At 42.5% G+C, this 17,127-nt stretch overlaps 1 protein-coding gene across 2 annotated transcripts in view; it reads left to right on the top strand.

The window, feature by feature from the left end:
* The window catches only part of LOC148328648 (mannosyl-oligosaccharide 1,2-alpha-mannosidase IA), a 107,903-nt gene that overhangs the window by 47,319 nt on the left and 43,457 nt on the right, over window positions 1-17,127 (top strand). For both annotated transcript variants that reach the window (XM_088306654.1, XM_088306653.1), the window contains exon 2: window positions 12,727-12,823. In XM_088306654.1, the coding sequence (XP_088162780.1) occupies window positions 12,727-12,823 (97 nt within the window). The remainder of the gene's footprint in view (window positions 1-12,726; window positions 12,824-17,127) is intronic.

Here is a 17,127-nt window from a genome sequence, read left to right as displayed (position 1 = left end):
CGTGTTTTTTTGTTTTTCCGGGGGAGGGGATTTTGGAAGCACATTAACATGACAGTGTGCACACGCATCAGGGTGTCCCCGTGATGAATGCACTCCGTGTGCTTTGGATGGCATTAACGAGCTCAAAAAGCAGCCCGCTGACCTCATTTGTTGCACCGCTGAGGTTTCTAATGAAAATCTGACGGGTTTTTTTTCCTCGCCACCTCACGCGGCGAGGGAATGGATCGGTTGCGTGCTTTTGTGTTCCGTCGAGTCTTGAAGACGCTTGTCGTCCTCGGTTTGCAGGCCGGATATAATGCGGCGCCCGGGGCAGCAGGGGTCAAGAACCGCCGCCGTCCGTAATAGGATCAGCCTGGTGGGTGGGCTTTATTTTGGCACGCTAAAATACGTCATCTGTGTCGCAGGAAAGGAGTGAAAAAGCCTCGGTTTCAGTCGTGCGTATGTGTGTGTGTGTGCTGTAGTAATAGATGGACGTCGAGGGAGAAGGCCGCACACTTTTACCTCGGGGGGAAATCAATACGGTGATTGAATGACTGACTGTCATCTGGGCCTGTCCCTCCCGAAGGTGGAATCACCGGGGCGGTAAAAAGCAGTGTGCTGTCGCAGGTCATAAATCCCAATCACTCTATTCCGTATTCACTGCATGCGTTTGATATGCAAAGAACGCCGCATTCAGCTTCAAATGTATTTCAAGTCAGTATGGGGTATGGCTTTGAGAAGAATATCACTGCAAAAGAATTCATTTTCTTTTTTTTTTTTTCCAATTTGCCATTACGACCAGGAGAATTTTATGGATGTGAATGAGAGAATTTCCAGAAATTACTCGGAAGAAGAAGCTAGATTATTACTATTATTCAAAATGTGAAAAAAAAAAAGAAATTCGATACCACTTCTTTCAGAACGATACCAGTAGAAATATTCATTTGTGAGTACTCTTCGATAGAGTACAAAAATTGTGAGCAAAACCTTTTCTTTCGCCGGTGTCAAACCACCGCCGTACAGCGCCAACTACTGGCGAGAAGGAATCACGCCATGTCTGATTTTTAGGTATCAGAGGCTTGTTTCGGCAACCACCAAGAGTTCCTTGATTAGCTTATTTTTAAGGGTGGTATCAGCCCGATACAGATACTTGGTATCGGTACTCCACCACATGTGATCATCAAAGAATTAATGAGATTTATATGAAATGAGAATTATTATTATGGAATTTACTGGAAAAAAAAAAGTAATTTGTAGAAATTAGATTGAATAAAAATGTAAATATGGTGGAATTTAATGAAAAAAATGGAATACATAAATTTATTAGAATAGACGGATTTTTTTTCAAGCAAATACAATTTAATTCACATGAATGAAACGAAATTTTAATATAATGGAATTTATATGAAATGGAACGGAAAGGCACTGATATTTTTCAATATGAGAATTAATTTCAATAAAAAAAAAAATAGAGTGCAATGGAATGATTTTGGCCTAAAAGTTCAACTGTGATGGAATTTGGCAAAAAAAAAAAAAATCAAATCAATTAATGAGAAAAAAAAGCAATCTCCATGACTCCACGAGAATAAAAGGTGGACCATCGCTGTTGTTTGTGGAAGAGCTGCCATCTGATCTATTTTAATCCACTCACTGGACCTCTCCATCTCGCAATCTCTCGCTGGTGTGGTTACCGCGGCAACCCTCCTGTAGATTCCCATAAATCACACGTGTCTGTCAGCTGTGACCGCCGCTTCCCCTTCGAGGGGGGGGGGGGCAACCACTCAGAGGTCATAACCACATTTTGCTGACATTTCCCGGCCAGTGGTCGCCGCATTTTGTTTGTCATCTTAAAGGTGCTGCGTCTAAAACTCACTTGTCTTCAGGCCTCTGCGCTCTAATCCGACGTCGGCCGTTGTGGCCAACTGTCTCGTTGCCTTCTAATCGCCACGTCGGACCACAAAATGACGGAAGAACACTCAGCAAAAGCCGACAGAGACGCCAACTACTCCGAACATTCGGCGCGTGCGGGAGATGTAGTACCCCCTCCATGCCATTGGCGGCGCTAGTCACTACGTAGCCTTTGACGGTGATGTCGAATAACAGCGGTCATTCGTCAATAAGAATGATTAATTTGCCGTTGCCCTCTTCTGTCCAGCCAGCCGTTATGTCCGAAGAGGAAATGTGAGTAAAAATGAGCCAAGTTGATTGCGTCAATTTTCACCGTTTATCCGCTTTCATCACTTCCTCTGCTAGCTTACAGCCAATCACAGTACTCATGTAACCCGACAGCTCAACGCGATTGGACGCGTTGAGACGGCTGAACAAACCCCTCCGACACCCCAACAATGGCTCCGATTTTATGCTTGTTTGATGACTCATCACATTTAAGCCAGGCATGAAGCAAGTTTTATTCTAGAAAGGCACACAAAAGCTATTAGCAATAACTGTTTTATTTTCCCGCCATTATAACCCAAATGTTATTTTTACAAGACGCTTTTTTAAAATTTTTTATGACCACCTAGCATTCGATCTAAACTGACCGAAGTGACCAAACCCCCCAACGCACCTCCCTCAGTGGCAGCGGGGAGGGGTGCGGGGGGCATTTTCAGTTTGTAGCCTCCCGCCGGCTATAAAAGGCAAACATACATGTGCGCCCAAAGGCACGAAAGGGATGAAATGTGTTGCGTACGCAGGACATTTACTTGCCGTTTACGACGCTAACGAGACGACGGTTTGGGCGCCTGAGGTGTTTGCTAATCACAGCAGAGGATGGAGGCGGTGCTCGCGCCGCACATGTGTACGCGAGGGTCTTTAAAACGACATCGCCCGCCACTAAACTGTCACGTTTGCCTTTATGGATAATCCACAACGTGCCATCTTTCTTCCCGGAGTCGGCCTCGACATGCCAGGAATGCTGCTCTATATTCACTGCGTGGATTTAATACGCAAACTCGAGCCACTGCATGTCTTTTTAAGTCAGTATGGGGGCGCAGCGGGTGCGTGGGTGTTTTTAATTTTAATGAAGTCAAGTCAAAACCGGATCGAGTCTGTCGATTATTTCGAGTGTTGTGTTGATTTCCATTGTGCAAGGTGGGTGGTTATCATGAATTTCTGGAGGTCGCGTGAAAAGTATTTGGGGGGGGGGGGGTTTCTATGTGTACGTACTTATTTGACTGTGGATTATTTCTTCTCATATCACACAAGCTATCAATAGCTGCAACTCATGATAATTAAGTCAGCACACAGATTAATCGGTTAGCCAATTAAAAGCGAGCCAATTTTAACACAAAAGGGTGACATTTTTTTTCGCAATGCGGCGGGATTCCCACGGGGTGAGCGGCAACTTTACCTTTAATGACGTGATTGGGATGGTACAGGATAAAAAAAAGCTCACAGGAGCAGATGGCACTAGCTGACCTCAGAACAGTACAGAAGTGGGAATCGTTTTCACTGGAAGGGGAAAGAATTTTTTTTTTTCTGTGGGAGAAGACTGGAGTGAAAATCCTCTCCCGTGTTGATAAAATTTTATTTGAGACCCAAATAATCAAAAATGAGTTTTAGAATAAATCTATTCGCGTCGGACTTCGAATAAGTCTCCCCCCCTGTCTGTTTTACGCAACAGACGAGCCCTACTAACACCGAAACGTTGCTACATGTCAAACTAGAACGCATTGCCTTCCTCATTTATTTATTTTTTTTGCTTCACACTGCAGAATTTTCCTGTCATTGGTTGAGGTTGAGGATAGAGTCTCTGTCATTATCTCGCCAAGGACACCTCTGCAGGGTGAAAAATGTTGGAGATTCTTTTTTCCATCTCTGTGTTTGTGCAAGTTTCTTCAGTAGCACCCAAAAACCTCTCTCTCTCTCTCTCTCTCCTTTTTTTTTATATACAAAGCATCTGAAGGATTCTCACCTAGGGCACACAGAAGGAACATTAGACAAATAAATCAATAGAGAAATGTGCTGCAAAAACCGTTACGTCACCTGGGTCACTTGTGTTGTTTGCACTGAAACTAAACCTCCACCTGGAATCAAACTAAGAGTTTTATAACGTTGTTCCGCTAACTGTGGCATTTTAAAAACGGCTTTGTGTCATGTAGGTTGTTAAGCTGTGCTAACCACGTAAGTCGCATGTGTGGGAACATTTTGGCATCTTGAGGCGTAAGGAGCCCTTCTTATCATGAGACTCTTGTCACGAAGCTGCAAACATACTCAACGAACACGCCGCCGAACACGCCATTTCAAAATAAAGCTGAACAAATAATACATTAAGTCATTGCCGCCAATGTAATAGCATTGGCATACTTTTACTTTGAAATTGCCCCTCGTGGCGGTGAAACGGCAAACTTGACTTCCGTCTCGACCTTTCAGCTTGCTTTATCGCAGTTTTAATTGACATTACAACGTCGCCAACACAACGGCGTCCCGATATCGTATTCAATCGCTAATTTAGGTCACTAACAAACCGGTAGCTAATCACGCCGTCATTGTATGACACGACACAAGTCTCGTTAGTGGCTGCGACTGGCTAGCAGCTAGCTGTGAGCATTACCAACAAGTGCCAGCTCCGACCGAACCCAACACCATTTGCCGCTCCGCAAAAGTTCTGGACTTGTATGAACCCGTTCACGCCGGAAAAAGGTTGGGACCACTGGGTTAAGACACAACCTCAATCTAGCGCTGTTATGCTGCCATAAAGGTGATGTAACATTTTTTCATAGTTCCCAATTTTCTGAAAAAAAGGTCTCTGACAATCATTGAATTTTCCACAAAAAAATAAAATAATTACAGTTAACTTACATCGGAGCCACTCACTTATACTGTAGTTCTAATCATTTTTTATTTAAATCCCAAAAGGCTTTTTTCTGGATGTTGTGACAAAGAATTTGCTGAATGTCTGTCAAAACTGGGTGCATGGAACACTCAAAGAACCATTTTGAAGGAGCCTTTTTATCCCCATGTCAGGGCTCATACTTTGACAAACTTCACCGCGGAAGGCGGCCTACAGATGCCGCAAACTGTAAAGAGGTTTGAAATGCCATCCGCTAAAAAGAACACAACAGATCACTAAAAAAAAAAAAAAAAATGCCCCATCGATCAGGTCTGGATTAGGCCGGGATTTTCAGACACGATCAATACGCGGTCAGTGAGACGCTCCGTATCTACTAGCGTGCGGCCCGCCATGTTCCCTATCGACCCACGATGGCAACTGATAAACACGGGGTGCCTTGGGAAGCAAAATAACGGAAATGTCTCGAGCTGGTGATCTTAAGCACTTCACATATTGATTGCAGGCGCGAACAATAACTTTATATATTCACCGGCCACTTCATTTTAAAAATTTATTTTTTTATTTATTTTTTTTTTTACAAGGGACCAAACTGAAATTAATGGAGGATGGCGGAATTGATAGTGTAGTGGTTCACTTCACTTTGGATCAATTCCCACTCTCGATCCCCAACTGGCTGTGATCACATAATTGTCCGAAAGACATCGTGGATGGCCTCCAAGTCATTAATAGACCCTTAATGAGAGAGAAGGACAAATGATGGCCATCCGGGTCTTAACATCCGTCATTAGTGAGTTCCTACTTCCCAACTTTTACAAAGTTCGAACAGAAGAGTGGAAACTGCAACTTTTCTGACAGTATTTTCTTCCATTTTGAACACCTGGTTGGTGTTTTGTTATTTATACTAGAAGACTTACCAAGGATATCGACCAACAAAAGATGAAACGCGGGAGAAGGAAATTATTGTGGGAATGTCAGGCGAATCCCAACTGAAAAGCAAATACGGGCAAGTGCGATGAGGACAAAAAGGTACAAGAAGCAGGACAAAGTGAAAACACTCAAACAATGGTCGTGTAAAAAAAAAAAAAAAAGGGAATTGCAGACCCGTCGGCTCGTCTCTGCGGATCTTCTTTAATGGCGTCGCCCGAGAAAGCAAGAGCCTGCAATCTCTAACTCATTCGGCGGTGCTCCCAGGATGCATTTTAGGGGGCTAAAATGGATTGAATCTCAGGCACTGGAAGCTTTTCCTCGACGCCGAAACGGATTTAGCGTCCGCTTGGGGAACCGGGCCGAAAAATGCAATGGATGTTCTGCGGCGTAAAAGTTGTGCTGCTTTCACTGTCGTCCTTTAAAATCGCGTTTGTTGTTTCTTCCATTGTTGGTGACATTTTGTCTGGCGTGATGAGCTTAACGCAAAGAGTTCATGAACTCATTCACTGCCAGTAAGTAAAATGAATGTACTTTTTGGCGTCTATTTCTCTTTCTCGGAAATTCGGCTTTTGATTGACGCCTGTTACGTTCCGTGCAAACTTTTGTCGACAAACAAGCGAGGCGAGTCCATTGCTCGAACGTGAAAAAAAAAGGGGGTGAGGGGGGGCTCTTTCCCCGACTTTGGACTTGGCGAGTTTCATTAAAGTGACGGAACGTTGCTGTCAAACAGCGGCGACAGGATGATTGATGTCCTCTGCCGGCTCAAATGTGCGAAAAAGGAAATTTGAGGAAACTTTCTTCCACCTGCGTCCGCACAGCTCAGCAAAAAAAACCAAAACAAAACAAAACAATGTAATCTTGCGCTTTTACATTCATGCCGTCTGAAGGTGATAATAAATGGTAGAAGAAGCGTTCCTCCAGGAGGATATTTCTGCTTATCTGTGCATGCAACCGACTCTATGATTGAATTAGGTTGATATATTTTCTGGTGTTGTTTTTGTGTTTCAAACTAAGGGACTCGTTTTTTGAGGAAACGGCAACAGAAACTTCCGTACTTATATTTAAAGGGGGAGTTTTCCGCAAGATTTGAATGCAGCCTCTCATCATTAACTCATTCACTACCAGCCGAGTTTAAAAAAAAAAAAAAAATGGATCTTTGACATTTTTAGCCGTCAATGGCAGTAAATGAGTTAATCGGCGACACCTCACTCGAGTCTCGGACTAGTTGGAGAACGCATTTCCAGCAGTTGTCACCCAATGAGATTTGGGTTTTCTTTTTTCTGAGGTGGATATTCCTCAATAGTTTCAGCAAGTCAGAGAATGAAGCGCAGACAGAGGGGGGATGTTTTTTCTTTCACATATTAAAAACTGCTACGGTCACGTCATATTGACAGTTTTAAAATATAATGAAATATTCTTTACATATATATATATATATATATGTATATGTATATGGCTTTAAAAAAAATATATATATATATTACATTTATGTCTCAGTTTTTTTTTGTACATTTACTTTAAGGAGTCTTTTTTTGTATAAATATCTGTACCTCCACTTAAGGACAGAGTGTAACCGCTCTCTTGCTATACGGGAAAAAAAAAAAAGAAATACAATAAAATATATAGAAGCAATGGGCAGCAAAGAGTGAGCACATTGCTGCGGGCCACCGTGCAATTGCTCCAAGTGGGTTTGAAAGACGGAAAGGGGCCAAAAGGTGCGATAAGATTTGGACTGGCGAGTTTACTGCGAGGTGGTGCTGAGTCAGAATGGCCCTCAGAGGCCCTCGCGGTGCTGCTGCGGTTTGATCAGGTAGCAAAAAAGCAGGTCGGGTACGGTGCCGGGATCGACGGGCAACACGGGTGGCTAAGATCGGAGCTGTTCTAGTTGGACGAAGCTGATTGTTTCCTTCCAGCAGCGCTATTTTGACAGTACCGCAGCGTGATTTATAGTCTCGGCATCCAGCCTCGGATAAAAAGTGTATGTGTGTGGTGGGGGGGGGCTGCCTGGCTTGAAGCAAGCATAACAAGCGCATAATAGAATGTTCCAGCAAGTGTCAAGAAGTGTTATGAGGGCTTTATAAATAATTCATTCCACCCCCCCCTGGGTTGCAGTGGTACACGATGACCCTGGGAGTCAACGACTCAATGGAATGCTCGTGTGCCTTGTCCAAAGTGATGCCTTGAACCTGTACAAAATGATTTAGTGATTTATGTTCGCACTGATTTATGTACGCGCGCGGGAAAGACGAGCACATCATTCATGGATGAGGTAAAAAAACAAAACAAAATATAAAACGAAGCTATTTCTTGTCTGTCGTCCATTCCAGAATGACGGGCAGTAGAGACGTATTCACTGATTGGCAAAGGATTCCAGATTGACAGTCGCGCAATCCAGGCTCGTTCCAGATTAGTGACCCTTCTGCCCAATGCAGACTCATTGGTGACCATTCCAGACTCAATGGGAAACACTCGACACCAGGGGTCCTCAATCCTGTTCCTCGAGGACCGGTGTCCTACCTGTTTTCCATCTCCCCCTGCTGCGACACACCTGATTTCAAACGATCAGATCATCAGCAAGGTCTGCAAAAGCTTGATAATGCGATCGTTCAGTTGTGTTGGACCAGGGAGAGATTGAAAACTGGCAGAACACCGGTCATCGAGGAACAGGAATGAAGACCTCTGCTCAAGACCATGGTCGTGTGTCCTCAAGGTCCTCTATCCTGCATGTTTTAGATGTTTCCTTCCTCCAACACACCAGATTCCATTTCTCAGTTCATCAGCAAGATCTGTAGAATTCTTGTACCAATGCTGATCATTTGAATCAGGGAGACATCTGAAACATGGACGATTGTAGCCCTCGAGGGCCGGAGTTGCCCACTCCTGCTCGAGACTTGCTGGCGTCCCGTCCACTGACTGTGGAGCATTCCAGAACGACAGGTATTATGTAAATACTGCTCGCCAAATTGTGATGTCATAATCAGAATGACTTGCTTGCAGACACCTTTTCAGAAATCCTCCAAGATGTACTTGTTTTTTTTTTTTTTTTATTTCACACTTGATGTGTGTGCAGGCTCTCCAGAGACCCAACTATTTGTATACAAGACATTAAGAAAGTCCATTTTTTTATTCTACTGTATATACCGCGCATCCCCCTTGACCGCTGATAAAGTCCGTTTGGCTGTAAGCAACCGTGATATGCGTTTATTAGTTGTCCAGAAAAATGCGCACTGTAGTAATTTCCCTCTCCTGGGAGTGTGCAAGCGAGTGCGTGGGAGCTCAGCTGTCAGTATCGCAATGACTTGGACTCTAAACTAGCGGAGATTCTGATGCATTTTCTACCGTCATACCTGAAGGGATTCCTCTCGAGAATATTTCACCGTGGAAAGTGTTGCTGTCGGGTGAGCGTGATGTCCTCAGGAAAAAAAAACCCAAAACAGTTGGATTGCCGCACAGAAGCACAAATTGGTGATTCTTTGGGTGACACCGGCGCGGTGAAGTTTTTCAAAGTTGAAGGTGTGCCAGGATGAAAATTGGCAAAGGATAAAATGAAGCATTGGCGGACATGACACTTTGCGACCAGAGTGGCTCTGATGTTTCCTAAAAATGGAACTCGGGATCCATGCTGACTTTGGCGGAATAGGAGAGGACCGACGCTGAGATAAATGCGCCCGCCCGCCGCGTCTCTTCTAACCTTGACTGGAGACCAGCCACGTTTGCGGAATACCAAACGCGTACCCTCGCTCCTCTCGGAGCCATTGGTCATATTTTGAATTCAATGATGGATCCAAATGGAAAGGTACAAGATGGAACACTTAACGCTAATTTGTCAGCGTTTCATCAAAGTGGTTAAGCGTTTTTTTCATATCCAGTGACGTTTGCGGCACTTAATGTGCAAAGATGACTTCTTTTTCATCTTTTCTCACTGCTCTGAGATCGATTCCCACTGACTGGCAAACCATCCAGACTCGCTAACTCCTGCACTGCCCGGTGCTGATTTCAGATTGACCGGCGACCCATCCTGACTGAGTGACTGATTTGTACAGATTGATTGATGACCATGCTTGATGTGAGTTGCGTTGTCTTCAGTGCTCTAGACACGGTAATGTGTTGTTAACATGTGAACTAGCGCTAGGCCGATTATCGGGGCCGATATTTGGCACTTTGCCGATTGTCGTCATCTACCTTTTTTTTTTTTTTTTTTTTAGCTTTCAAGGCCGATCAATTAAAGGCTGGTATATTTTGGCTCGCTGCAGCACACTTCTCTCTCGCTCTGCTGTGCTGGTGGCCTTGCCTGCAGAAGCAGATTGGCCCACCCACAGCTACTCCTGATTGGTTCCTTGTTTAGTGGGTACCAGCCAATCAGCACTAAGCTACCTGTTTGCTTTTTCATCTCGAGTCACACGCACTACGGGAGAGGTCCCATGAGCAGAGGAAAGTAAGGCAACTGACTTTGTCAACATTTTAATAAATGTCAGTCTCCTACTCACCACTAATCGAAAACTCTTTGGCGGAATAAAGTTTAAAGAGATGTTTGTTTTCATTGAGCTATAAGACATGCAGCTGAGCCTGGGCGCTTCGTGCACTTTTTGAGGTCTGAAAAAGCTTCAAATCACTAAAGTTGTTTAATAAACACCTGCTTAAAGGCATTTAAACAAAGTCAAGTTATAGGTTTATTATCTTTCAAAATGTTTTTACACCATTTTACTCCTTTTTTGAACAAATTAATATCGGCTTCAAATATCGGTTATAATCTGTATCGTCCCTAAAAAAAAAGCATATCTGTCTATCACTAATGTGAACCGTCACAAACTGCTGCCTTGTGTAAAAAAAATTCCCGTGAGAAATTGCATATGATTCTGGGATACCCGTCACGATCAGGGACCGGTCCCCGCTGCTTAATTCCCTCCTGACGAGCTTTAATCGTCCTTTGACTTAATTCATTTGCAATGCGGCTTTGATGCGTCGTCCTCCATCTCATGAGCGATCGCGTGTGACTTCCTTCGGTGCTGGTATGCGATGATTCATGTTCACTTATTGATCCGCTGCAGGCGCGATGAGCTGCCAATTCGCTTGAGCGCAGTGCTGCCGGGTCACTTCGGCGTTCGGCTGGTCGTGGTGATCCTGACCCGCCCTCACTTTGATCTGCTCGACTGCATTGGCGACGTTCCCCACCCATGGCCTTATTTAAGCGATAAGAATCATTTGTGACTGGCAACCAATACAAAATGATTGGCATCCTTTTCATTCCTATCAGGCCTGGCGACCACTCTTGACTGACTGGAGACCAATCATGCCGAACTATCCAGATGGATTCCAAATTGACTGTTGAGCAATCCAGGCTGCACCTCGTCAAAATTGACTCGTTACTTTTTTTTTTTTTTTTTTTAATCAACCCGTGCAGATGACGACGCGACATAAAAAAGACAAATAGCGGGAGGGAAAGTCAAGCGCAGTTGAGAATTTGTGATCGACATCTTGCGTGTTTACAAGGCAGAATGCGTACCAGCCGGCATTTACGACGATGACGCAACAGATTCGGAGAAGCAGAATATTCCCCCCGTCCTTGGCTTCGTTTACCAAAGTTGTTTGATGTTGTCGGCTCCAAGAATGATAAATGGGGACTGTGTGAGCATCTGGCGTTCAAAAATTCTGTCTAATCTTGAAGAAAAAAAAAATAAAAATACACAGTTGTTGTCTTTAGCCAATTTAAAATGTTTTTGTTCGCCAGTTTGCCGTGATAGCAAAGCCTTGTGAAATTTTTTTTATTTTCGTAAAAGCCTGAGCCAACACTTGCAACATTTCCTTTTTCTTCACAGTACGAGCACTTAAGTTAGAAGGAAAGCGGGCACTGTATGTGATATATATATATATATATATATATATATATATATATATATATATATATATATATATAAACACATGACACATTTTTTAACTACTGGCTTCAATTCTTCATGTAAATGATGTTAATTTTATTATTTTATTTTTATAAATGCAGATAATTACAGCAAGCTGATTGTACTAATTGCAGCATTGGTTCTTCTGAGAATGCCTTCCATACCAAAGTCTAATTGGTACGGCGTGAATTGCTTGCTTGAACCAAAAATCAATCAAAGTGAATCGAAAATTCAATCAATCAATCATGTTTATCGAATCAAATCGATTTTGGAAATTTAAATCGATACCCAGCCCTATTCAGTCCGCTGCGAGTAGTTTTTCCACCTCTGCTTTAACGTCAACATCCCTAATTTAGTTCGAATGTGCTGCTTCGGACTTCTCTGTGACGTGCACTCACAAGCAACCTTGAAAGAAAGAAAGATTTGTCTCGAATTACCTATTTTTTTTTTTTTTGCTTTGTGCTTTTCGAGCCGACGGAAGGCTTGAAGACAGGCTGAGAATATTAAAAAGAAAAATCTGACATTGTGGTGTTCTTTGATTGGGGGAAGCGCAACGTCGTGCCGGGACGCCGTCACACTCTCTTTATGTTCTTTTTGTCCCCATCTGGCATCTCCTGCGGATGAGGTGAGAAGGTTGCGGTTTCATCACAGCCAATTTGTTCGTTCGTGTGATTAGGAAAAAGAAAGGAGAACAAGCCTTGTATTGCGTCATGCTCTAATAAAAGATGATTTGATGTGTATCGCTATAGGTGAGGGGTGATACGATCCGGTGAGAAATGTGGCATTTATTACTCCTGGTTGTCGTTCGTATTGGAATATTTTTCAGTAGCATCGATGATGATCGGCGTCACCGATCATATCGTTTTTGAAGAAAAGATCTCCTCCTGTCTTGTGTGAAGCAATTAAACGTTGCCTTTCATCTTGTGATTTCTTGTGAAGTTTTTAATGGCTGCCGGATGAACGTCAGCCCTGCTTTATTTCGGAATGCGGCGTAATTGCACGCTTGTCCTCTGCCGCACTGATCAATAAATCATTCCAGTCGCCTGGAGCTCGACAAATTTAATTACATGTGCGCGCCGTCAATCCATTGACTGCTGTGTGTGTGTGTGTGTGTGTGTCTTTGTTTTACAGATGATGAAGTTTGCCTGGGACAACTACAAGCAGTATGCCTGGGGCAAGAATGAACTTAGGCCTTTAACTAAGAACGGGCATATTGGTAACATGTTTGGTAAGTGTGTTTCTTTTATTATTATTTTTTAACTTTCTGTAGGTGGAAGGCTCTTTCACAACAACATATTTCTAAAATTTTTTTGGGGGGGTCTAGTGATTAAATGAGAACAAAAAATTCTACAGTAAAACTAAATAAAAATAAATAAATTACACTGTATTACATTTAGTCCTTAAAACTACTCTCTATGGGATTTTTGTGACAATATTGTCTCATCTTTCCTTTGCATTATATCGACCAATTATCGGCTTTGTTCTCAGGTCAGAAATATTTTTTTTTTTGCGCTGTTGAATTTATACCAAAAAAGTAAAAAAAAAATTTTCTAAATTAAATCTATAGGATTTAAAATTAAAATTTGAAATTAAAAAAAAAATTAAAAATCATTGATTTGATTTTATGAACAGAAAATTCAATCCATAAAACCAAATATTCTGAATGAACTATTTCTTCCCGGGAACTATAAAGATCTTGGGCCAAACGTAAGCATTTGTTTTTGTACCAAAAATCAATGAAAATGGGTCCAAATAATTGCTCCTTATCACCAACAAAAGAAGCAAGCGGATATCGAAATTAACTAAATTAGCCTAATAGAGCTGCTACATTATTGCTTTATTTCGTGGGAAATGATCTTGGACTTGTATTGCGCTTTTCCACCTCTTAAGGCACTCAAATCGCGTCACGCTGACTTTTGCAGCTACCTGCTGATAACACAGCGTCACCAACAATTGGGGGTTCAGTATCTTGCTCATGGACACTTCGGCATGCTCACAATGGCCACAGATCGATCCCGCAATCTCTGGGTTGGGAATCGACCACTGAGCCATGACGCCCTAATTAGTAGTCGATTGACTTGACCGTTGAACGTCTTTTATTTTGAATGAACACAGACGGCGGTGGGGGGGTGCAAAGGTTTTGCTTCTTGTCTTCTAGCTGCGAATTGCCTTCGTTGCAGAGGTTTTAAGCAGCAATAAAAGCCGAGTGACACATCAATCCACCATCAGAACGAATTGTTTGGAAAATTGAGCTAATACAAGCGGAGTTGCCATGCCCATCCTGGAGTTAGTGAAAAAGTGTCAGCACATACTTCACAACACTGAGAAGCAGGTTTTTTTTTCCTCAAACGGGTCTCAAAATGGAAGTTGTCATTACCGTTTAATAAATTAAAAAAAAAAAAAAACATCTTGTTGGAAATGGATCAAAAAGTTATCAAACTCATCCAAACACTGAAAAAAGTGAACAATTTCAAATATGCATCTGAAAGTGGAAAAAAAAAATCCAAAACACCTCTAATGGCAGCGCTTCTCAAATAGTGGGGCAATGCTGAGGGGGGCGCGTGTGATCCTGCGGAACATGCTTTTGTTCCGCCGTATTCCAATAACGTGTAATTCCACATGCACTCCAGTAGATGGCAGTGGCGCTCTCCTTGCCCATTGTGCACAGCGAGTATTAACTCTATGGTGCATCGAAAATGCCATTATTTATAGGGGGGTGGTGGGGTGGGGGCGCAAATTATTTTCTTCTTGCATAACAGAAAATAATTGAGAAGCACTGTCTTATACAAACATGCCGAAAAACTGTGATCGCCAAAATGATCTAAACTCTAAAAAAAAACATTTTCCAAAACACTTACAGTGGAAATCTAAGTATGGTAAGTAAATCGGATGTAAGCCAAAGTTTTGGCTTCTCATTTCTTTGCTGCTAATTGCCTTTGCAACAAAAGCGCTCGCCAGCCACACAATCAAAATAACACAATGAGAAAAACACCCTTTTTTTTTTTTTTTCCTCCATACTACCACTTCTCGTTCCACTTCTCTGAAAAGTGGGTGACAGATTCAGGAAAGGGCATCATTCCACCTCGCAAATGTCACATTGAAGGTGGCGGATGTGTGTTTGCGTGCGTTGAAGTGGGAGGGGGGGCGGGTTGTTGCAACAAGCCAGGTATGAAATTGGCAGCTGTGTTCTTAAACGTAATCCCCAAGAGTAAACACGCACGCGGCATGATTGGATTCCACGCGGCGCGTCTGAAGGCTGTCGATACGCAGATAAAGACGGCAGGAACACGGTTGCCTCGAAAAAGAGCAAAAAGACGAGATGTTCGCCGCGGCCCGTCGAGCCTCAACCTTGTCTTCTTCTCGCACGACTTCATCTCGGCATGGTTTTTTATGTTGTAACGCTGCGGGCGCAATCTGGTTATCCTCCCTCGGAACAAAGTTAGAAGACGTCGACTATTTTGAATACACGTTATCTTTGCAGCTTGTTAAGTATCCATTTGTGCTCGAGGGGAGGAGGGCGAGGTTTTGCAGTGGAGCGTTGGGTGTCGGCGCGGTTACGCCAGGTGCTGAATTTACAGGGTGGTAATATTTAAAAAAAAAAAAAAATGGACAACTCCATTGACTTTTTTGTCTTTCCCACACCTGTTCCTTAACTCTTTGAAGGAGTTTATTCACACGCGACATGCTCGTTTCTATGACAACCAACTCTCTGTCAGTTGAAACCACCAACTGAAAATTTGCATTTTGAAAAATGCATCAAAAAAACCAAAGCAGGCATTGCCCCCCAATTTTTTTTTTTTTTTTCAAAAGCAGAGGTTAGCATACCCGACAAAACGCGATAGAAAATATCAGTCAACTATTATGAATAAAAATCTTTTTTAAAGTCCAAAAGGATGATACCGGATACTCCCAAAAAACGTTTTCAAAAACAGCTTGAAGTCAAAAAACGCATCTTATTTTAATCATCTGAAGACGGAAAAGTCTTTTGAAATTTGTTATCATAATAATCGATTGGCAGGGGTGGTGGGTCTAAAAGAAGACCTTATCCCCTTCGAAACACTGGAAATTTTTCCATTTTGAACGCAACATATCAGTTTAGAAACCGGCACATCAAATTTGAAACCGAAAAATACATTTGGAAATCTGCAAATCCATTTTGAAACCCGAAGAATCCATTTTGAAACCAGCAAATAAATTTCAAAACCGACATATCAATTTTGGAACCAGAAAAAAAGTGGCATTTCAAATTTTAAACCGTCATATTTCCTCCGAGAGCAAATTTCAAGTGAATTTTAAAATTCCCCAAACCAGCCTGAACGATCGCCGGGCACTCGTAGCGATGAGGTCATGTTTTATGAGGATTTATTCCAGTTCAAAAAATCCAATCAGTATGTTTTGCCGAGCTCTGACGTTCATTTCAACTTTCATTTCAATCTCTTTTGCCAAAGAGGTCAAGTTTTAATCTGCTTCTGATGGATCTGATGCCTATCGGCGAGATTAAGAAACCAGCAGATTCTTTTTTTCAAATGAATATCGGCAGATTGATGTATTTTCAGCTATTATATACTATATTGAGTTTTCCTGCTCGGAGCGATCCAGAGATCAGATCCGATTGGATTTCCAGTGTGTTCAACTCAATTCTGAAACTTAGCATTCGCCGCTACGCACCGTCATCTTGTGTTTGTTTAGCATCCGACACCGGAGCCCCGTTCGCGGAAAGTGCTGTTTGCGTGCAAAAGCTGTTTGGGGGAAAATTAGCAAAAGCGGGACAGGCTGTTGCTCTCGGCTGCCGTTGCTGCACTTTTCTCCGTTACCAGCCTGGGAAACATCTTGACAATTAATCCCTCAAGTCAACTCTTCGCTCTAAAGCAGGGATTTATAGTTTTTTTTTTTGTTTGTTTTTTTTTCTCCTCTTCGCTAAGCTGCAACTACAACAACACGAGTGAAATGGCGAGACGACAGCCTAGCATGGCAAATCGAGGCCAACAGGATACTTTGAGATAGCAGACGTCCTCACACGTCGCTGGCACAGACGTCTTAATTCTCGCTTTACTGTCGCAGCGTGCTCAAAATTGATAATAAGGAGGCTTCTTTTTCAATTTGTTATGGGAAATGAATCACTGGAGACGCCGTCCCACCGTTGCCTTGTTTTGGCGGTCTGCAGTATGAGCTGGATGTGATGTATGATTTTTTTTCCACCACCTTTTATATATCTGAGCTCATAACACTTTATCTAACATAAATGCTGCTTTTTTTTCTTTTTTTTTTTTTTTTAAATGGATCTGACAGCCGATATAATTTCCATCCCGGCACGTCATTAAAAAAAAAAAATGCCTAAAAGCAAAGGTGAAAAATTGGTTCTGAAAGTGGAAATTAGCATAATTGACAACACGCTAAAAACATTTTATTGCAGCTTTTTGCGGAGGTTGTCAGAGTAATCTGAAATCACAGAAAATAAATCGTCCCCCAAAAAAAAAAAAAAACTCCAAAACACTGACGGGCTCATCTTTTGACAACCTGGTTTAAAATCGG

This window comes from Idiotropiscis lumnitzeri, chromosome 10 (genome assembly GCF_059441095.1).
Source record: "Idiotropiscis lumnitzeri isolate Australia: NSW breed Sydney's pygmy pipehorse chromosome 10, RoL_Ilum_1.0, whole genome shotgun sequence".
In the NCBI taxonomy this organism is placed as follows: domain Eukaryota; kingdom Metazoa; phylum Chordata; class Actinopteri; order Syngnathiformes; family Syngnathidae; genus Idiotropiscis; species Idiotropiscis lumnitzeri.
The sequence above is the reverse complement of the archived record's forward strand: the minus strand, read 5'-3'. Positions and strand labels throughout refer to the sequence as shown.